This window comes from Lepisma saccharinum, chromosome 2, assembly GCF_977018435.1.
Source record: "Lepisma saccharinum chromosome 2, izLepSacc3.1, whole genome shotgun sequence".
In the NCBI taxonomy this organism is placed as follows: domain Eukaryota; kingdom Metazoa; phylum Arthropoda; class Insecta; order Zygentoma; family Lepismatidae; genus Lepisma; species Lepisma saccharinum.
The window spans coordinates 38,535,675-38,560,337 of record NC_139230.1 but is presented as its reverse complement, the minus strand read 5'-3'; the positions used below and the strand labels follow the sequence as shown (position 1 = coordinate 38,560,337).

Below are 24,663 nucleotides of genomic sequence, written 5' to 3'. Positions count from 1 at the left end.
ATAAAGCTTAAAAAGTAGAAAGGTATCTACAGGTAAAATTGTTGGGAACGGAGCATCGATTTTCATAAAAATAATATACCGGTCAGTAGTCTCACGAAGGTTGAGAACCGCTGGTATATACATATAAGATTCAGCGCTGGCGAGCCGGATGCATATTTAGGCTAACTGTATAACTGATTTCACACACAGCATGATCTGCGACTAGTTATGGGGTTTTAAAATTCGAGAACAAGCCACCACCCTTCCGGACTCGATAAGACGGTACCGAGAACGAGACAGTCCTCTGTAACATCAAGACGAGACAAGACTTACTCTCCGAGACTGTAACAAACTACAGCTAAACTATGCACCATATTGGAAACTTGCTTCATCCTGCTACTGATTCAGATGTACCAGGGAAATGTCTACTTGCTTTTTTGTTGTTCTTTTAATATTTATATCTTGTTTATCGTAATGTTAAAGTTAATCTGCCAGTTGTAACAGTGAATCTATGCTGTGCGGTTGCATTCATGCAGGATAAAATGTCGTTTTTCGAGTGCTCGTAAATTACCACAAGGTCTAAAAAAACGTTCTTATTTGGAAACGTTGTTCGTCTTCTATACGCTGTGGAAGTGTGTTAGTATTGTACAGCAACACACTGCATATGTTTTAGATTAATGCAAAGGACAAGTGAGATGATTAAAAAAAAATCAAATATTAATTTATGGAAATTATATTTGTACGCCTTACTAATTTTTATGTTAATAATATATGCTCAGCTAAACACAATGTACGAAACAGGATACTACAACATCCCTTTTACTGATTTGTTTTGAATTATTTGTATAAATGTATTAATTGAGTGCATAAGAGTACCAAATCTAATCAAGTACAAATTCCGTTTTTGCTACTGCAGTGAATTACTTGGAGGGTCTAGGCTGGTCTATGTTGGTCTAGGCTCCCCCGAAAATGAAAACATCGGATACTTGAGTAATTTGGCAGTTAATTTTAATACACACTCCTCACACTACTTCATTTCTTTCCTCATGCGATATTAATATTTTCCTGTCTTTTATCGTGTTGGAATTTCGAATGCAAGAAATTTCAAAGTTATCTCCAGTGTATAGGGGTTTCCGAAGTTTCAAATACATATTTGGAGGTGTTTCTCTTAAATTATTTAGCCTTTCTGAAACTTTCCCTAATCACGGCGATGAAGGTGAATGGAATTCATGAAGGGGTACTCACAAAAAAGCCCAGGCGAGGACTAGAATCTGGAAACTTGGGTGGTAAGATCTTGAGTCGACCGTTCAAGGTGCTTGCACCAAGTAAAATAGATGTAAAACACTACAATTTAAGTATTTTTAAAACTTACTTGTAGTTCCTCCTTGCATCGTCTCTCCTCTTCCAGGGACATACGCTTCTCATGTTTTTTGAAGTATTTACGTTTGGCTGCCTGCAGGTTAAACCACGTGTATGAGAACGACTTCACATAGGGCAGTAAAGCCTCAATAAACGGGTGGAATTCATCCTGTAAAGAAAAAGAGGGTTTCGTCAGAAATGGGTTAAATATATAGGTAAAGAATAATTTAATCACTTTTTATGCCATTCTAATAACTTGTAAAATCTAGTGTCAGAGAATAGTGGTACGCGCGAAGATAAATCTTCTTCCAGTTCAAAACAAATCATGACAACAGGCACTTAATTGATTATAACAGTCAAACGAAGTAGCTTAATCTCACTACTAACTTTTATTTCATGAAGTCACACAACGATAAACCAGAGTTCAAAATGAAATATATTGTACTGTAATGTGTTCAAATTATACAATTCCCAAAAGATTTTTGAAAATTATGAATAGGAAGGCTGCACAATTTATTTGCATCATATATTATTTTTATATTTTCATGTAATAATGTACTAAAAGTACACACACACACACACACATCCAATGTACAAGTAAACACATTGCAATTTTCTTGTTTCTCCAGCAACACACACACAAATGAGTGATTAAACCTATCCTCCTACTTTCCCGCAAATGAATAGTTCATGAATAGGGCCTTGGTCTATATCCCGACTGCAGCCTCCCTCCTACAATCCTACCTAGAGGTGTGGAGATCTTTAACAGGTAATGGGGTGACGTGGGGTCAGCACGTCGAACACCCAGCCGTTATAGGAGATATCCGTGACCAGGTTACGCTACTCACTCGTAGCTCCCCAATTCCATCACGATGGTGGGTTGCCACCGGTCCTATACAAAGGCCGCCCGACCCTGTGGCCGAGTGGTTAGCACATCGCGCTGCGACGCCAAGGGTCCCGGGTTCGAATCCCGGTCGGGCTTGGTTGTTTGTGAATGTCCATTCATCCATTTCATCATTTCATCACTCATCACCATCTTCGCAAATTAGCCAAGAGGCACAAAACGCGAAGTAAAATAAACTAAATCAAATCAAACCTATACAAAGGCCGAAAACCCAGAAGCCGAACCCAGGCGGACTCGAACCCATTCCGTTCCGCAGTCGCAGCCCAAAGCACGGCCAAGGAGGAGTACTCATTGATGTATATATTAGGCGCTTTCCTATCCACAATTCATAATCATCAAAACATGGATATTAGTAGACAATTTTTGTAGAGCCTGTACACACTATTTCGCAGAACAGTAAGCAGTACAATCCATGTAAAAGTTCGATCTGTGACATATGCAGCAAAATAGTGATGATAATAATACAATCTCATGCACGATACTGTTGATATTCTCAAAGCAGTTTGGGAAACCTGGAACTCGCAAAATAACTGCTTCCTACGATGACCAGCTTAACCCGTATTTAGGCAATCACAATTACAACAGAAATGTCTGCCATGAAGATGAGATTTCAATATGTACATCACAGAATCCTCGTATTTACAAACGCCAATATTCGACGATTCACACGTTATGAAATAGCATGTGTTACATAGTTATTGACTTTTCACAGAAAAAAAATAACAATAAAGAGTAAATATAATTATGAGTTGCATCCACAAGTTGTACAGCCAAAGTAACACTAGTTCATAAGAGGAACAACCCTAGGGTCAAAGGCAGCCAAAACGTGGGACTGACTGACCAACTACCACTTTCCATATTCGAGATGAAACCTCTCCACTATTATATTTTTACACAACGTTGGGCTTTCAGCGAATTGGGAAAATGTTTCTTTAGTTCTGTACGGCAGCGATAAACGCAATGCAAAAGGCCTCCTTTCTATTTGGAAGGCATCAATTATGAAGTTTTACATACGTAGTACAATATTAAAATGCTTCATTTCAAAATGGTATATGGAAAGAGACATACTTTAGGAAAACTTTTCTGGCATTGCTAATATTTACCCTTCTACTCGTATCATGTCGTGGCTATACATATGATTATCGGATATAAATTGTTTTAGTTTTAGAAGCATGACTTCGTTCCCAGGTTGAAGTTACTTTAAACTCGTCCTCCTATCACACGACCAGCCGAGAAGAAGCCTCCAGAAAGAAATTGAAAAATGATGGAAAGCGATGCTGATCACTGCCTAAACTAGAGTAAAGATCCAGAATGTTCTTCATGGCACGAGAGAACTCTCGACATGAGACATTTTGAATCCGCTTATTTGCCTACATTAGATCACAGACCACCAGTACAAGAATGAAAACAACGTGAAAAGAAATGTGCCATGTCTTCAGAACGCGAAAAAAAACGTACTACTCAGTAAACCCCCCATAACCCGCGCGGCGGCAATGCGTGTCGCCTTTTTTAAACTTTTGAATTGTTTTCCTTACCAGTGCACTAATGGTCGGGAAAGCACTAGGTAACCCTATCTTCACTATTCCCACGAAAACACAGACACGTTCGCGCCTTTTTTCAGTTTCTTACAAGCCTCTGAAGTGACCGGTCCACCGTATAGGGGGCACTCAGTGCCGCGCGCGAGAACGTTTCCTACCTCATAGCACGCCAGCTATGAATTTGGCGGAAATAAGAAGAAAAAACGACGGTTTGTTGTTCGAAATGCAATTTATTTGTATGCAGAAACCATTGTAACATCCATACGAAATGTCCGAGTTGTCAAAATAACGGTATTGAAAAGTCACAACATTCTGTTTCTTTTATTCGAGTCAGTAGGTCTTTTCTTACGTATCTAGGCATATCTCGTAAGAGTAGGAGAAACATATTGAGATTTGAACATTTTAATAATATTTTGTAAGTTTGAGTTGTGCTTTATATATTTGATTGCTTTTTCTGCAAGTCAGTAAGATTTTGACTGAGAATTTTGGAACAAATAGTTGCTTTCTAAGTCCATATAAGTTGTACGATTCCAATTCGTTTTGAAAAATACGTACGTTGAAAATTTATGAAAAAAATACGTTGAAAATTTTTGGAAAATACATTGAAACTTTCGTGAATGGTGAGTTCATTTTTTGGTTCCTTCATTATATGCCTTCATTATATGGCAAAGTTTTAATTATTTTTAGAGTGATGTTTTGATGCATTTGCTTCAAGAATCTAAGCTTCTAATTCTATGAGACACTTTGATTTTTTGACTTTATTTATTTTAATACCTAATAAACATGTCCGAAATGGACACGTTGGCTGGCGTTCACGTATATTTCGCCTGATTCCCAGTAAGTGCCAGTGTAATTCAACATCGATTTGCATCAATAATTCATATAAATAACGTTGGTTTTGATGGGGTGGCACCGAGTGCGGTACATTTGTGCTACTATGAGGACGCGGATGACGGAGAGTTAATTGAGATATATCTTTGAACCTCTTAACCTAATTCGGTTAACAAAGTACAGGAAGAAATTTACATCGCCATGTTGCATTGTGCGTCCGATTCTTGCCGGCGCAAGGAATACTCCCGCGTGGATATTCCCGACCAGATGCTCCATTTCCTTCTTTAGAGTCTCAGTTTTATAACAAAAGCTCGAACTCTGTTTTTATGTTTCTTTTTCTCGCTCATTGATTTAGTTTTCTCTCACATTCTTGGAGCCAAAACTTGTTGTAATCCTGCCATTTGGCAACCATGGGAGGCGAACTTGGGACCAGCTGTTCTGTGCCCTGTGCTGCCAAGTTCCTGCCCCTGACCTCTAGCCGTAGTACTACGGGCAAGTCTTCCTGACAGTAACTCTTCAATGAACTCGCCGTTCGTCCAATCATTTAAGAGGAACGAAGCGTCTGTCTGAAATGATGATAGACTTCGTAATGGTATCCAAGCACAAGCCTCCCACACCGTCTGTATCTGAAGGCGTGCATGCAACCGGGCATGCATCTGAATACTGATCTTTAAAATGTGCACCAAAGTTGGCATAACTCACATACCACATGGCGTAGTTCCAATCTTCTCAATATGTACCAAAGGTTTATACAGCAAGCGGTACGAAGCTCGATTCTTTCTCTAAGCAAATTCACTGTGTGGAACGTCCACTTTACTCCCTGGCAAAGCACAATTTCTCAGCGGAAGATAGTCTCGAGTTCTGACGTCAGAAGTAAATACTAAGAGGATTTCAACAATCGCTTTCCCTTTAACAAAAGCAAACACGAATTCGCTTTTCTGGAAAATACTAACAGATCTTACGATTTTTCTGCAATGTTTCCTTGCATCGTCTGGGTGCAATGACGCCTGATCTTTGAGTTGGTATGAACTTCCGCACAAGCCAAAAATGGAGTCGCATGTTTAATCAGAACAACTCGACTACACATCAATGTCCATGAAAGGGTGGCAAATCCAAAAAGTCGGGATCAATTTTGATTATGTTTTAAATAATCACCTTCATAGTTTCATAACGTTAGACTTCAAACATCTACAATTGACGTGAAAAAATTAAGCCTGTGAACCTTTATATGGTTAAGTTTGACACACAACTTCCGCCTTCTTAAGTTGTACTCTGACATATGTCAATAACGAACTATCAACCAAAGGAAAAAAACAAATCAGACCTTATTAGTGACACAATTTTGTAACGATAATCGCGAACTTCAGATGGGACACATTTCTGTATTAGAATTTGCTTATGGAGTGTCAGAAACCAACTGTCTACTAACATGAAAGGAATCTGAGAGCAAAATCATCCCTCAACATCAACATCAGTCGTTTGGCTAATTGAGAAGATGAAGATGGGTGACGATATGATAAAATTGAAGGAATACACACCCACAAAGAATATCCATGTACAGGACAGGATTCCAACCCTGAGCCCCTGGCATCGTAGATTGCCGTGCTAACCACTCCGCCACGGAGATCGGCTGAAGACTGATAACGTGACGTGTGAAGAATGAAAGTCTGTTTATTTACAGGAATCCTTCAATACCGAACAACGAAGAAATCGTCCACCAAACACATAGTTTATTCAAAACGCGGCATATGCGCGCGCGCGCGCGCGCGTGTGTGTGTGTGTGTGTGTAAACGTTCCAGTGGCTATACGAAACATATTAGCGACAGTGTTATTGCCAAGTATGCATTTGTAAAATCGTATGAAGGTTCAGTCTCCTTCATGAGCTTCGTATTTCCAAAGAGGTGATATTTTGCTATTAGTTAATTGCCAGTTACAATGCAATTTAATCCGACAGCAGTGACTATAGTTCTGATATCTATTTCGCGAAACTTATTCACTGTTGTAAAATAATGTATGAGTGACGGCATACATGTTACAGTGCTACTTCACTGTTTAAAAATAGTGATAAATCTACGGTAAATACCTCTGTGTATTTCGCTGCAGACCATCAACTCTAAGCAATCTATTCGATATCCTTTGTATCAGCCAAAGAATTTGATAAAGTATAAAAGCAACAGTTCGCTTCTCATCTTCCATATATCGTTCTTCGGTTGAGAACGTCCTGAATTCATAAATATTTTCTCTCAAAATATATGAACACATTTTCCCGCAAACTCAATGCGAGAAGTTCTTAAAGGAAATCACTGATATCTACTTACTTAACTTATGTATTCCGTTTGAACTAATAACGAATGATATTACGGACGCAATCAGAAAAAAAAGACGCCGAACGTACATTATAAGAACCAAAATTACCGGTACATTAGTCTAATGCAGTGACTGCGCCACCCACACATTCATCTTACATGAATAATAAAAAAACAAAACAAAAAAAAACGGAAACTTACTTTAACTCGGCGTTCTTTACACTATAAATTAAAATTTTTAGTACCAGAAGTGAATTCGAGAAACATTATTGTGGAGTCAACATCACCTAACATCGGAATCCACCGATATAAATGAAGCTGAGTCAGCAAGTTTCAAGTCACCTTCACACACGCGCGCTGTCTGCTCGCAGCTCGAAAACGGAGGAACCTGGGAGCCATCCAAGTTTAGCTCTGGTTTGCTTGAACTTAGGTTGGGATTAACCCCGATCTCCATGCTGTGGAAAAAAATAGTGAGAAATATGTTTTCGCTATTAGTCCATTCCACGTTTTTCAAGCACTGGAGGCAAGTTATATTAATGACTGAACTTTGCTCGTTTCGCTAAAATCAAACAATAAATATCGGTATATTTTGCTAGATCGTTGAGTAAAACATCTTGTTGACCAATATGCAGGTCACTGAATTCCTCCATTTACTCAAAATTGACCCAACTAAGCTAAATTACATTGTTCTTCCGTACAGGTAGCTACAATTTCTGCAATATGTACAGTCACCGGCAATAAAAATGGGACCCCTAGATCCTGAAATACTCGCTTCCCTGCAAAGCGTTATGAGTGTTGCCTAACTCTACGGCGAAAAAGTGGATCTTAATGGAAAATTTTCAATGGCAAATTCTACAACCGCCTTAAGAGTTAGGCAACACACATAACGCCTTGCAGGGAAGCGAGTATTTCAGGATCTAGGGGTCCCATTTTTATTGCCGGTGACTGTACATATTGCAGAAATTGTAGCTACCTGTACGGAAGAACAATATAATGTAGCTTAGTTGGGTGATTCTACATATGTGTATTGTATTTTAATATATGCTGGATGAGTACATGTGAATTAGAAGACAAAGTTTATGTTACGAAAATACAACTTTCCAGTGACCTTTTTCTTGATACACTGAATCTACAGTACTGTGTATGGGCATCACGACGAACTATTGGCTAACAATATCGATTGCGATTCTAGGTAAGTAGTGGATGTTTCTATTTCCATTATTGTTCCTTCACGTCGCTTTTCTACCATATGGTTAATCGTGACGATGAGAATGAATGATGAACAGATTAACATCCATGCCTTGACTAGGGTTTTAATCTGGGACTTCTGACTTTGTAGCGCGTGAAGCTGGATGGATGTTTCATTGTGTCAGTTTCACCATGCATCCTCATCATTGAGATTACCCTAGTATGGTAGAAGAGAGACGTAAAACAATCGAAAGTACTGAATACAATGATATTAAACAAGGTTCAATTTTCTGTTGATCAAAGGCTCAGGTGTCACAGCCGTTGAATCAGTCGATATAAAACCTGGTCTATATACACAAAAAGTTTGTAATATTCTGTTAGAGAATAGGTGATAGACACGTCCTTGGAATGCAATAACACATGGTATCTGTCTGGTGGACGTTCTCTTCTTTTCGCCGACATATGCCACCGTGTCTATCACCTATTGCCTAATATAATAATATTCCAAACTTTTTGTGAGGAGTGTATATATATCGCTATGCTACAAAGCATACTGAGATAATTTGTCCTCTTCTTTTCGTTTTGCAAACCTCCGTGGCGGGGCTTAGAACAGCGCGCTACGACGCCAGGAGTCCCGGATTCGAATCTCATCCTGGGCATAGGAGTTCCTTTGTGAATGTACCTTCATCAATTTCATCATACCAGCACTCATCCTCATCTTCGCGATTTGCCAAAAGTGGCAGAAAAGCGAAGTAAAATAACTAAATGAATGAATCAATCATGTTTTCGTTTTGCAACATACGCATTTGCATGTCATAGTATATATCTATGTGCAGCAAACCCATAAATCAAGAACAAAACATCTCATTATTTTTGGTAGCATAGCTTTTATTAAACAGTGTTCCAAACAAATTACGCACATTGAGCAGGATATTTACTATCTCAGACTCGGAATATTTGAAAGTCGTCCTAGTGGACTCGGGCTGGTGTTAACTAGCCTCTTTCCACTGTCTGCAAATTCTTCTCAATCACTCTAACGCCACTAACTCCGCTCTATTTATTCCATACAGCACGTTACAGCAACCCATTGGTTATCCTCTGGTGCATATTCGATAATTCAAACACTTGATCATAGGAACCAAGAAAGCATACTATATACTAAGAGCTCCAAGACTGCGATAAAAACTTACTACAAACGGGCCATTAAATACAAACACCGCTGTTCTCAAAACACAGCCTCCCCTCCACCTTCGTACAAGAGAGGGACACTGCGGAATGACCCTTCGGCTTTATTTGCTGAAAATATACCCAGGCCAAGAAAAAAAACAGAGAGAAAGAAAAAAGTGAATGGGGAAAGGGGACCCAAGTCGTCAGCACTTTCCAGAGAAAGAATTTGTCTGAGCACATTTTTATTCACGTAAAGTATGTGAATTGATATACAGTTGCATTTCTTAACCGCTTGTTCCCATAAGCAATCCAGTTTGTCTCCCCGATGCACCATTCCAGTTCTTAGAAATAAAAGTCTCTCGCTGCCTTTTTCTTCTGGCGACAGACCCGACGCCAATATCAGCGATTGGAGGTGGTCATAGTTGAATTTACGAGACAATTCGACAAGCTGTAAAACTCCAAAAGGACATCCACAAGACCCACCACTTTGCTCACTATCTTCTTTGACGGAAGATTCCACTTATTCAAGAGCCGGAACCTAGAAGCAATTTTTGTAAAAACTGAAGAACTTTGGGGGAGGGGAAAGAGAGGACTTGAACGGAACCACCACTATCATGAACCGAAAAAGAAAAAAAGGAATTCGCAATGTGATGGAAAGCAAGTGAAGAGCCTTCACCATACCTATATTTACTTTTCACAACTGTGGAAGTTTTCGAATGTTAACTCAAATCCTAGACATCACTTAACATCGATTAACCCAACACATATAGGTTTCACAACTTCCATGTTTCTGATGTATAATCGATATACGCTTTCCCTCCAATCCAAATCAAAGTCCTTGCTTCCATTAAGAACCTGATCTAAGACTTTCCACAATAAATATATTTCGACGCCAAGATACTCTATATTTACATTTTCGAAAAGTATGTGGAATTTGAGACTTTATTTTATGGCACGAAACCTACGACAAAAAACGACATGCAAGTCTAAAAATACATCGTCCGTTTCAGAAATGTATCTGCTCTTTTAAGAACTTCAGTTGTGCAAAAACTACATATAATATCGCAAAACGCTTCAAAGAAAAACTCCCTCCTTCCGTTGTAATGTGATGAAGCTTTAACTTTATACAACACATGAAAACAAATCAGCTAGAAGAAACTACTAGAAACTACAGTAACTAACAAATTAGATTTAACAAGAACTTCAAACTTTCTACAAAAAAGTGTTGATGAAGTTATAGTTCGACACGTCTTCATGTTTCTTACGACCATAAGCATTTTTTATATCTTTATAACAGTCCAAAATGCCCACTTTGTACAGATATGAATAACTATTTCTATTTTATTATTGTTATCTGTGTTATACGGTGGTGAATCCAGAAGTCTGCGAACTGTTGATTAAACCAATGAAAACGAATAAACCAATAAGTGAGCAGATATTTAGAGCACCTTGCATTTAGAGAGAAGGAAATTAATTTACAACATGTTATTTAATAGAAGTACTAACATGACGCGTATAAATAACCTCGGTGCTCAAGAACCACGATAATGTTTAATAATCGTTTTTTTTATCTAGTTTTCATTAGTAGAAACTTCTGTGACGTCTACAATGATTAAAATGATAAATGGTTTCACAACTTCCACGACGAAGAATTCAAGCCAGATTCAGTTCTCCGAAGCAACTATATACAAAAATGTTCGATAAATATTAGCAACTCCGTTTCATTTTAATGGAAGAAATAAAGACAAGGTCAAAAGTTACTCTACTTCACTTAATCAGAGATTCTAAAGAGGCCCGATATTTGCACCAGCACTGTACGTAACTTGTATTCTTGCTGTACTTTTATTATAAGTCAGCAAAATATCATAAGAAGGTCAATGTCGGTTAGCAAATGAGTTTCGGTTACATAACAGCCTACAAGATTTCCACAGCTTATCACAGCTTTGAACGAATCTTCATCCCACAAACCGAACGCATATTTGTGGAAGGTCATGTGAGAATGATAGCGTATCTTTTTGTTACTACATACATCAATAAATCTTTCCCTAACATTCGTATCTTAAGAAACTCGTACTTCATATTTTGGGTTAGTTGCATTGCATTATTAAAGAAAGTTTGTTGCCGTAAAATTATCATATTTTTCTCCTCACAATGTACTCCAGAATGATCGGGCATGGAAAGATTAATATTCAGAATATAAAGGGAAGCGTAGCATAAGAAAGCCACACGCATTTAATGCAAAATAACTAGGGTATGGAAAGAAGAAGTCGCATCAACTTACATGCATGAGTGAACTGTATGGAAGCAAGTGGAAACGCCGCCGATTTCGTAGAATGGAAGGAATTGAGCAACAAAAAGTATCGATTTCTGGCGACTTCTGGATATAATTGAAACCACAATGAACCAAAATACAGAATGTCAAGACGATGTGTACATAGAGCGAGCATTAGAAAACGAGTTCTTTGAAGAATACAAAACATAATTTAGGCAGATAAAGATTACTATGCTATTACTCCAAAACACATCATTATTTGATCCTATTGCTACTTTATCTCAAAACATTTGGTTACCGCTTGAACACGAAAAATCGAACAGAAACAGTGCAGGATTACTTTAGATCAAAAATATAAATATAGTATTTAACAAAGGAAGAAAATAATATATGATTTAACAGTTAAAATAGAAAAAAATACAATAAACTTTTCAACTATTGTTTCAATATTCATCATGGCACAATGTACAAACGGATGTTCTAGTAGGAACCAGATTCTAGAAATTCATTTACGCAGATGATTCTATCCACTTCTATGTAACGGATTTATCTCATACTTCGCATGTACGTATTACAAATAATAACCATTCTCTTGGTTTGTGTAAAATTCGATTTGTTAAAACGTTTATAAACCATGAACTGCTAACTTCACCAGATTACATCTGACAACAAATAACTCTGCTAATTTGTTGTGATTTGAAGCTAATATGTTACGTTGTTTTACGGAAAGCATTAACAATTATGTGTTTTCCACCTTTCCTGTAGGAAGGCCAAGACGAAGATGGAGGGACAACGTTGAGATGGACCTAAAGGAAATCGGTAGGGATGGAAAAGAGTATATAGATCTTGCTCAAGATAGGGACAGATGGAAAGCCTGTGTTGCTGCAGCCATGAACCTTCGGGTTTAAGAAGGCTAGAGAGAGAGAGAGAGAGAGAGTGTTTTCCACCTTTAGAGCATCGTCATCCCGGCCTCCTATGGGAGGGGCGAGCCTCAGCAACCGGGCGGGTCGCAGGTGGCGGATAGCGAACGGCCATCAGATATGGTGGTTAGCTGCGAATAAGGCAATGCCAAATAAGCAGTCCCGGACCGAGGCGGCAGTGCTAACAGGGTCTGGGGGTTCGGTTTGTGGCAGGACCATCCTCATTAAAACCCAGAAAAGCCCATTGACAGCACTGTGACATGGCGAGGAAGTGCCGCCATTAAATAAGCACTGCCCCTGCTGCCTTGCAGGGAGGGGAGGGATCCCCAAAGGCTAAGGGAAGGATACCCTGACAGAAAACCAAGGGTGGGGCAGACTCAAAAGGCATGGTAAAGCCAACTGCCCTAGGGGAGTAAACCCTAAATAAATCCACCCTGCGTTGGGCCAATCCCCCACGCAAGGGTATTAACGGATTCAGAGAAAAAACAGGAGCCTCGGAATGGACAGATCAACACAGCAACGACCGGACTGGAAAAGGAAAACGAGAATGGGAACATGGAACATTAAAACTATATTAGGAAAAGAAGTTGAATTAGTACAGGAAATGAAGATACGTAAGATAGATGTAATGGGAATTAGTGAAGTAAGAAAGAAAGGAAATGGCATACAAAGGCTTGAGGAGGGATATACCTTGAGATATTCAGGTGTTGGACAGGGAAGAAGAGCAAAAGAAGGGGTAGGAATTGTAACAAGTCAGGAATATGAAACAAAGGTCAGTGGCTGGGAACCAGTTAACTCAAGAATAATTGTAGTTAAATTTGATATAGAATATAAAATATCATATATCCAAGTATATGCACCAACAGAAGATGCCTCTGTGCTTGATAAGGAAGAATTTTATGTACAACTCCAGAGGACAGTAGATAAAGAAGTAATGGAGGGACGGTATGTAATGATAGTGGGAGACTTAAATGCAAGAACAGGTAAAGATAAGAAGGTAGCCCATGGTAGTATGGGAAGCTACGGGGGAGAAAAGACATTGAATGAGAATGGCAAAAGATTACTGGAGTTTTGTGTAGAAAATCAGTTGCTTCTTGGAAACTCCTTCTTCCCACATAAGGAAGTACATAAAATAACCTTCCAGGCTGAAGGAAGAAATGCTAAAAGCATAATAGACTACATAATATATACCAGTAGTATTAGGAGAAACATAATGGATGTTAAAGTTATAAGAGGTGCTGAACTGGGTACAGACCATAGATTATTAATAGTGGACACACGCTTCACGAGACCACCAAAGCCCAGAATGAAAAAATACCAAACAATTAAGATAAATGAGTTACAGAAAAAAGAGAAGAAGGAAGAGTATAAAGAACAGGTAACAGCCAGACTGACAGAAGGACCAGATGTAGAACAACTAGAGATAGAAGAAATATGGAAGAGAATTAAAAAGGCACTCATAAAATCTGCAGAAGAAGTATGCGGAAAGAAAATAGTAGATACAAGAAAAAAGAAAACATCTTGGTGGAATGAAGAAGTGAAACAAAAAGTAAAAAACAAAAAGGAAGCATGGAAAAAATATATTATGTCTCAGACAGAAGAACATAGAAGGAAATACATTGAAAAAAGAAATGAAGTCAAGGAAATAGTGAAGGAAGCTAAAATAACATCCTGGGAAAAATTTGGAAATATGGTTGAAGAAAAAGCTAGAGAAAAGAATACAAGGCAATTTTGGAAAGTTGTAAAGAACTTGAGAGGAAAATATGGAAAAACAATAAGAACCATTAAAGATGGAGATAAATTGATCACAGAAAAAAAGGATGTGTTGGATGTATGGCGGAAACACTATGGTGAAAAATTCCAGAAAGAAAATAATAACCCAGAGGAGGTAGGGGTGATATATGGACCATACATGGAGGTACAAGACTCAGATATAGAAGGGGAAATAAAGGAAGATGAAGTACAAATAGCAATAGAACTGATGAATACAGGAAAAGCAGCAGGATCCGATGGAATAAATCCAGAATTAATAAAATATGGAGGTATGGAAGTAGTTAAGAATTTAACCAAGATGTTTCAAAGAATATGGAAGGAAAACAAAATACCAAATGAATGGAGGAAGAATATCATTATCCCACTACATAAGAAGGGCAGTAGCTATGACTGTAATAACTACAGAGCAATATGCCTCTCATCAGTCGCTTATAAATTATACACAAGGATACTAGAAAGACGTCTCAGAAAAGTGGTGGAGGAAGATATGGAGGAGGAGCAGGCAGCATTCCGCCCTAAAAGGCAAACACAAGATCATATATATACTATAAGAACGATTATGGAAAAAAGAATTGCCAAGAACAAGGACACATACCTAGCTTTTATAGACCTAAAAGCTGCTTTTGATTCAGTCCCTAGGCAATATGTATGGGAAGCATTGGAGGCAAAGAAAGTACCAGTAAGATTGTTGAATGCAATAAAAATTGTATATAATAATCCTGTAGGAATAATTAGAGTAGATGGCGAATACTCAGGTGAATTTGACATTGAGAAAGGCATAAAACAAGGAGATAGCCTCAGTCCAATCCTATTTAACGTCTTTTTAGACGAAATTGCTAAAATATGCAAACGACGAACACACAGAACGAAGATAGGTATGTGGAGATTAAGGCCAGTATATATCCAAGCACTATTATATGCCGATGATATCGTACTGATATCAGATACACCTGAGAGACTTCAGCAAGCAGTGGAAGAATGGTATGAAGAACTTAAAAGGAAAGGCATGAAGATTAATATAGAAAAGAGTAAGATCATGCGGGTGACTAAAGAGGACAAGGAAAATGAAGCCCTGAATATAATATGCGAAGGGAAACAACTAGAGAAAGTAGAAACATATGAATACTTAGGAACTATCATAAGTAACAGTGGGAAAATTGATCAAGAGATAATGAATAGGACAAAGAAGGCAGCATCAGCATATTATCAAATGAGTAATACTTTGGTGGGAAAAAGAGAGATCAGTATAAAAACAAAAATGCAACTCTACAACTCAATTGTAGTTCCCATCATGGGCTATGGCACAGAAAGCTTAGCACTCCAAGACAAACATCTAAGTAAATTTCAAGCAATAGAGATGAAATATCTTAGAAGAACAGTGGGGAAAACTCGAAGAGACAGAATAAGAAATGAAAGAATAAGAGAAGAGGTAAAACAAAAGAAGACAATGACTGACGTAGTAGAGGAACGCCAGCTGAAGTGGTATGGACATGTAAATAGAATGAATGAAGATAGGAAAGCCAAGCAAGTGATGGAGATGAGGGTTGAGGGTAGAGTAGGAAGAGGCAGGCCAAGAAATACATGGGAAGATAGAATAGAAAAGATAGGATTAAAATATGGAAAAACTAAGAACGAAATGAGAAGAATGAGTCGAGACCGGACGGAGTGGATGAGATGGACAGAACGAGGTACCCGACGCTTAACGGCATAAGGGAATGGAAGAGAAGAAGAAGAAGAAGAAGAGCATCGTCATATGACGTCAAAGAATATTTGGTGGCGCCAACTCTTTGAAGAAAGAAACACAGGAAGATTATTACCAAAAGAACCTATCCTTATTGATTCTCAATACGCATAATTATATATAAATTTTTATGATGTTTCTACCGCAAAGAAAATCTGCAAGTAATTCTTTCTGAAGCTGGAAAATATTCACGGTGTTCTACTTTTTAGAAAGAAAAATATTGTCGCTTTGGTTCCAGATTTAAACTATGAAGTTACTTCAGTAAGAAATCTGATTTCGGGATTACAGCTGAGAAATATTCATGGAAAATAGTTCACACAGATGATACAAAGCCTATGACAATCGAGAAAAGAGACAGCAATTCTACCAACATTCGCCGACCTCCGCGATGGAGTGGTTAGCACACGGAATCGGAATGTGTGTTGTTTGTGAGTGTCCGTTCATCAATTTCATCATTATCATCACTCTTACTCATCTTCACGATTAGCCAGAAGTGGAAGAAAAGCTAAGTAAAATTAACTAAATCAACCAATCAAATGCAACAAACGATTCTGAATTATGCTGAACACTTTCGTTACCGTATCATTCTGCGGAAAATTCGCTAACCTAGACATCAATGGATGTGAAGGGGCTTTCCTTGAGTTTCCGAAAGTATTTAATTTCTGTAACAGGCACGTGTCCACCCTTTGTTGTGATTAGAGATTCATAAATTACAAACGTTCTCTGAAGCAGTTCCGTAGATAATGTGACACGCGAAATCTGTTTTGGCTTACCCGATGGCGTAGTGGTAACTCCATCACCTCACTGTAATAACGAGATCCCAGGTTCGATCCCCGGCGGTGACACATGGCACAGTGGTTGCGATCGCACTTTAAATTGTAGGTTCAGTCCCGATTAGCCTATCTGAGCATAAAGTGGACTTAAAACAAACTTTTGTGAAATCTGTTATATGATGATTACTTGAAGAGCTGAAGGATAGAGAATACATTACGAAACATGTATATTAACGAGCACACAGTGTTCCATTTCGTAAATATCGAATTCACATAACACAGAATAAATTGAACAATATTGGTTTCTGAAATTTAAGCGTGTCATATTGCATAATTGGCTCATATTAGTTGCAGTGGTGGAAAATACACAGAGGATAATTTTGTACTAAAAAAAATAAAGACTAGTGAACTGTAAACAAAAGGAACTTGGCACCATAAAATGATGATTAACAGTAGGAAGCAGGGAAGAAAATCTACCACACAATCGGAATATATACATGTTTCAGTAATTCAGAAGAGTCAACGCTCATAACTGGGCTAATAATAGTTATTACTAGGTTAGGAATATCCTACCTTCAACTTAACTGAAAAATATATCTTACTGCGAAGTTGTCACGTGTACCCCCAAAATGCAAACAAAAATCACAAACGGCAGTCACAAATACAAAAAGTAGAGTAAACTGACTTTTACTGACATTCCACGATTGTGATTGCACAAAAAGCTGCGAGTACGATTGAATCTTATTGGTTAATTTGTGTACTTTTTAGCATATCCATGTTCTAGTTTTTAGCGCATACAAATCATCCGTATATTCACTATCATTGTCACAATTAAATTAAAGTGGTTGAGATTTATTTTGGCCACATTAGCAGCACAGTCATGCAAGTACAAGGCCAGGTACTCACTGTGGCGAAGAAAAAACTTACTGTTGAATTGCATTGGACGTACTTTCGTTGCGTGTACAGGCTAATCGCGACAAGCCGTACAATCTAAAGTGTAATCAGAACAACTTTGTGCTCCCACCGAGAACTGAACCGGGAACGCATTGTAATAATACAAGACGAGTACGATCCTTGACGTTTCATGAAAAATTGCTCAGTCTCGCCCAAACATAGGTTCAAATTATCCATCAAAACATGCTTTTGTGTGTCTTTTAGTCCTCTGTGATTACATGGAATAGTTTTGAACCCGCACAACAGCCCTGTCTAGTTCGTTGCACTTCTTGACTCTCTGCATTAGTAGTTGGTTACACGGTGCAACACCGACTCGTCTACGCACTTCGTTGATTTGGTGTCTGCGCCGTTTGCACTACTTTCTGGAGATGTGCAGTGTGTGGTGTATGATCACGTGGTGATTGCTAACAAATCAAATGAACGTTTAAAGCAGAAGACAGGAATTTGTTAAATCTTCTGAACTTTAAACACCGCTTTTCGTCTAATTGGTTGATCATTCTCATGCACCAGCCTGACATCGGGACACCTGCACTACACCTAGTGTCAAAAAGTGCAGCGAACTAGACTGGGCCAATTTGAGAAGGTGTCATTTGCTTTGTTCACGATTTTGTATTAATTCTTCAACCCCAAACTGGACAAAACTTAGAAAATGAACATGCTGAGAGGAAATTGAGGCACATGGATCTTTGTACACGAGTGTACCTTCACACTTTTGTTCCCTCATAGACAAAACAAATTTCTTGTTCCAGCCTGCTTTGTTCGAAATGGGCAACGGGCATAATGAAAGTAGATTCTGAATGTGGCACAGGACGTTCCATTACATTCCTCACCGGACTGCACTGCCTTAAAAGAACAATGCCGGCTTGCAAACTCAAAGCAAAAACACCACACTTTTTTTTTTACATATATTTAGCCAAGTGCACGTGCAATCATCACGCAATGAGATTGGCATGACCGAGAGCAAAGCCCAGTTTGGTTACCGACATCCGTCTGCGAGGGGAAATCTCCAAACACGCCCAGGAATAATTGAGTCTCAATGGCCAAGCTTCATGTGCTGTACCAAAGAATGGGCCACGAAACATAAAGCTCATGAACCGTATCCAAAAATACACATTGTACGAAAAAAAAGGCGGAAAAGAGTTAAGCACAGACCCAGCAAAGGGTGGACTTTATTATGGCAGGGGAATTGAATCAAATGCCCAACGATATAACTCGTCCTTTGGCGTGTGATTCATGGTTTCCAGCAGCTTGCTACTGAGCTTATAAGGCATTCGAAATAAGCCCCGTCGGCAAGGGACCTGACCGTCTGTGTAACTTGCTTAAAAATAATTGGAGTGTATTTTCAAAAACCGTTTCCAAACTTGTAATTTTATCAAAACCAAAAAAGGGCACATGAAGGGGGGCTGATACAGTAGTTAAAAGTTAATTCAAAGTGAAGCTCCCCTCCCCAAGATCAAATACAAATTGAAGGGCTCGGGTGTAAAACATGGTAAGTGACATTTTGGTCATTTCTGAGTTCATTAAGAAAAAAAGGTTATTAGAAGCTGTACTGTAGATAAATTGTTTTCGTGCTGTGTTTACCAATTTCAGAAGGCTTCACAGAGTCCAATGCAAATTGTATGACATGGTAATTTTACTCGAAAATTGAAGGATGACACATTTTACTTTGTAACTCAAAAATAATCAAAATGTCACTTACCATGTTTTACACTCGAGCCCTTCAAATAATAAACAAGTTTCCTTTTACCATTATATAACAAACAACATCTCCTGTCCATACTAATAATAAGAAGTGCAACGTACTTGTCATATTAGTAAAACTATAAAAAAACATTCCATCTGGTTTGTTTGTTACTATTACAAAGAAATGTCACAAGAAATACAGAAATAAGTTTTACTCTATCATTCTCCCGCTTGTAGCGGCGCTCAAATATTAAATATCTATTTGCCCACAAACAAAAATATTTGAGCGAATGTGAAGATTCATTAAAAAAACACAGTTAAGCATTAGATTGAACAATTTATCTCATAATAATATTAACAGAAACGTTCCATATCTTTTGTTTTTGCTATTAATAAGTACAGCATCAAAGCAATAAATTAATGGAAGATTTTTTCCGAAATTACTCCAATGTCAATCTTTCTCCTTGCAATTCGCCCTGAAAGTTTCATTGGGTTCTGTCCATCGCGCAGAACCCAAGGATGTCAACTGACATAAAAAATGCATAAACTGCTAATGATGCATTAAAATACACACAGAAACGCATCAGTTGCAGGGCCGTCTGATGCATAAAAATGGATCAAATGAGACGATCAAACATGATTATTTCAAGGAAAACAAAAGTCCAAAGTACACGTTTAGCCGTGTCATTTGGTACACCTTGATTATGCATTTCGAGTTTTGTGTATTATGTTCGGAGTGACCCTCTAAGAGCTAAGTTTTTGCTATGAGTATTGCGATTTTTTGTCCGCAGATACACATGTATTGACAAGGAGTTCATTATATCGAGATGGGTTTCAATCAAGACATTCTTTCATGATGCAGAGATTGTCCCTGAATAATGCGACGAGTGCAAATTTTCCTTTTTAAAGATTAGCAAAGATAACATTATTAACGTACGACGTGTTAATTATATAATGTAGTAAAGGCATCAGCAAGAACCGATTCTCTATATGGTGCAAAATGGAGAGCCCAAGAGTAACTCGTTGGTACAGGCGTGATATGGTATCATGTGTGTGTATGAGATAACTTTTAATTGCTTCAACAAGAAATGTTCGAAGGGATGAGGTGAAATATTATTTTTTAACACTTCAATTGAAATGATTCCTTCTTATAGTGTGATCACATGTGGGGTTGAATTTTGTAACAACGATAAACTCGAAAATGCTCATGTATATGTACAGACTTTTCTTCGAGCGCACGTGCGTATGTATGTGTGCGCGTGTGTTCTGCGTGATTGCAGAACTTCAGAAATCTAGTTCCAATCAAGTGCCCTTCCAGAGAATCATCTAAAATCCTCTCAGCTTACAAATAGGTTATTCCCTCGCAGACGAGTTGCAGAATGTCTATTTTGAGGAAGCAGGTTGAGGAAGACGCTTCAGGAGGTGGGAATATTCTCACATGAGCCACACAAATCCGAACCGTTCCCCTACCTCAAGCGAATTCGGTTTCTGTTCACCATATTAGTCCACTACCACAAGTAAATAATTTTTCAACTTCAGACCACAATATAGCTCAGTGCAAACTTCAGCGAACGTCTTTACGTCAGAAAAAGAAAAGAGAATGAAAAAGGTACGAAGAATACTATTAATATTATTCTTGTCTCTCAAACGAAAGAGCACTATGGGAAACTTCTGAATGAGATACCAAAATAGCGTGAGGATCCCAGAAATCAACCGCCTGCCTTCTGTTCCTCCGACTCGAAGTCTTTGAACGCAAGGATGGAACGAATAGGTAAAGCCAGTGTAGCTGCCTCCATATACTCAGATCCGAGAAAAAGCACGAGCTAGAAATAGAAACCAAGGAAAGATATTATTTCAGGTTTGAGACAGAAGGCGTGTGTGTGCGTGTAGCCTGTATTTCTAGACTTACATAATTTTATCCTACCTCTCGGTCGCCGCTCGGAAGAAAGAAGAAAAGAAAAGGAAGACTGCCGCACATGTCGCATGTCTATAGTTAGTAGATGAAAATTCTCAAGTGGATTGAGTCTCTGCAGCTTTTAAGCTGCTCGATTCACAGGCGATGGCGGAGAGAATCATGAGCCAGTGATGTAATTTTTCTCAAACGTGCATCTTCAATATAATAATATAAGAATTAATACTGAAATATATCTTTAATAATAAATCTTGGAGAGTGAAAAGAAGCTGAACTATTCGTGTGACTGGCGGAGAGACTGGCGTAACACTCTATGAAGCAGGATGTTAAGTTCGAAAGAATGCTTGTTTGATTTCGTTCCTTCGTAAACAGACACACACACACATATATTATATGTTAATAAATTTATTATTAATATATATTTAAAGCAAAAAGTTCGTGGGATATGAAAAAATATACGGAATTGCAATGTTTCTGATTTCGTTATCTCATATGAATTCCTTGCAAAAGAAATTAACGAGCTGTATTTAGACGTCCATATATAAAGATCCAATAAATGTTAATTTAATTTAAAATATCGGCTCAAAATAAAATATAAAAATATATTATTTTTTTTGTAGAAGTACCAATATTCCTGAAAAATGAAAATTCAACAGAGCCAACAGTGGAACAGTATATGCTGAGAAATAAATTTACATAGATTTATACGGTTTTCTTCCAGTTTTGTTACTAATAATAATGTGCATTTAACTGTCCCCCAAAAGAAGGTGGAATTCCTTGCAAATATATTATTGCCTATTTGCAAATGAGTGGATGACCCCCCCCCCCTCCCAGAGACAGAAGTCTACTTCGCCCACTGCTAATGCCTATCTTAGAAGTAAACTATTTTCGACTGCCACCAAAAAGCAGCCTCTGGGGTTTCCCCTAATTGGGAGCTAAAATACCCAAACAGTGGAAAAGCCTTGACATTTAAAGATCCCGTCCCGAGAAACCACTCAACAGGAGGAAGTCTCTTCACGAGGATCTACCACAGAACAGACAGGAAAGGTGGCCATAACAACTATAAAGAAATAATCTGCAATCAACAGCATTCTTGAAACAAAACTTCTCAAAATATCCAAATATGATTTGAAACCGATCTGGGCTTATTTAATAATTTTTCAGTGTAAAAAGATCTGACAAACAGGTCTCTTCAGCATTCATGATCACAGTACATTAGGTTGATGTGGCCAGCACCACAATCCGACTGTCCTTGTCATAGCAGCTTATCGATAAATACTAATATATTTTGAACGGCGGATTCTTGAATCTAGGTTTACAAAGCTGTCTATTGTGACACCTAATATGTCGTCTTCAAGGACGACATGTTTTTACGAAGATATCCTACACACAGGAAGCTAAATGCATCAAATCTCTTTGATGTGCCAGAAACGCATCGATTGATGCACTGGCGAGTATTTTTTGGTCTTTGCCAAGAATCAGGCTTGCAGTTTGATGCAAGTTTGTGCATTGTTTGTGACAGTACATCATGTGATACAAGTGAGTATTTCTTTCAATGTTGAGCTGCATTATAATGCATGATTGATGCGTTTTTTTATGTACTTTCCTGCATATTTCTCGATGATGAGCTTAAATATTTTGTCTGAACTACAGATTCTACGAAAGTTTTGTTTCAAATTATGAATTTACTTTTCTGTGTTTAAATGCTCAACACCCTTTTGTGTATTTTTATGTTGCAACTCACGGGATACGAGGTGAAATGTTTACGCGATCTCTCTAGAGTAATGAGCAAACGTACATCGTCACGGTGACCGAGTGCCAAGGTACAGCACTACCTCACCACAGTAGTTTCCGAGTTAGATTCCCTGTGAGGGTATTGGTGTTCTTTTGTGAGTTCCCCTTCATAGCTTTCATCTAATCGTCATTCTTTTTCATTGACTAAAGAGGCGGAAAAACAATCTAAAAGGAAGAAACGAGGAAATTTGTATTTTTTATCATTTCTGGGTGATAGTCTGACAGGTTCGGGTACAGTCTCAAACCTTTGCACTTGGCTTGTATCCATCTATGAAGACAGGGAATACAGATTATATGAGTATCTCAGTGGACCGTATAATATGTAGAAAACGTATCCGTAACAAGAACTGCCCTTGTTAATATTTTAGTCCCAGCAACCTAACTCCCGTAGTATCAATTTTCTATTACATCTTGGTTATGCATGTCTGGTGTTGTTTCTTTGTTTGTTGAAGAATCGGAACTGGGCCAACAATGCGAAGAAGGGTCCGACACACTATGCAATGTGCCTCTACGGGGATCAAACCCGGGACACCATGATTACAAGCCGACAGAGTTACTGGCCCCATCGGGGAGGTCCTAACTAGTTTCTAGTGTTACAAAGAAACACGTTTAAAACAAAGTAAAGTTGTCTTAGTTCTGTCATATTTTTCCCTAGTGGCCATCGCTATTCATTACAATTAGAACAAAAAAAAACAACAATGTAACTGATGCTTTATGCATTTATGGAAAAAGGCTCGACTACGGACAAACCTTTCCCATCAGCACTTGATAAGCGAAAACTGCCCAACCGACAATGACAATTTCAGAACGGTGAGCCGGGTTTGCAAAAACACCGAAGAGGGTGCGCTCCGTTACAAACACCACACTTCCGCCTTTTCGACATGATATGTGGGAACGGTCCAGCAAACCACCTTTTATAATCGAGCCCTCAATACGGGCAGGGCAGGAGCGGTGGAGAGTTTTCCGGAATTCATCAGGCCCCCTCGTCGTTCCCTAAAAACACTGACCACTTACATTTGGTTTCGTAGGCCGGGTTGCCTAGTACGTCAACGGCTCCAATCCCGTAGATTTTCCAATGATCACCAATACTTTTCCTCCGGTCCGTCTCGTTGACGTCGGAAGCTCGTAAACCAGGGTGCGGATCCCTCCCTTCCACTGTCCGCCAACTTCTCTGGCCCGCCCAGAGTGCAGCCTCTCTCCTGCTCTCCCCCCCTCCATTAAAATCTCTCTCACACCACTCGGCACGGAGAACAAGACGGGGAAGTCAATGTATGGGAGCACGCCTCCACATTTTGCTTGTTTCTCGGGCTTATAAGGATTCCCACGGTAACATGTTCCCTCTACTTTTTCGTGTTTTTGAATTTTCACGGAAACACTTATCCAAAACTGTTTGACACTGTGATTATTACTACCGTGGGAAAGTTTAAGTGCGAGAATGACATTTGCACTGGCTGACATGTGGAGGCTCGTATATATATTTCTTGACTTATTTATGTTAACCCTTTGTGTTATTTTGTTACTTTTATTTTGTTCCTTTCATTGTTGATGATTTCAGTGTAAAATGGCTAC

At 38.5% G+C, this 24,663-nt stretch overlaps 1 protein-coding gene across 12 annotated transcripts in view; it reads right to left on the bottom strand.

Moving 5' to 3' along the window:
- NfI (Nuclear factor I) overlaps nucleotides 1-24,663 on the bottom strand; it is a 436,655-nt gene that overhangs the window by 220,188 nt on the left and 191,804 nt on the right. For all 12 annotated transcript variants that reach the window (XM_083117283.1, XM_083117282.1, XM_083117284.1 and 9 more), the window contains one exon: nucleotides 1,352-1,507. In XM_083117283.1, coding sequence (XP_082973409.1) covers nucleotides 1,352-1,507 — 156 coding nt within the window. The remainder of the gene's footprint in view (nucleotides 1-1,351; nucleotides 1,508-24,663) is intronic.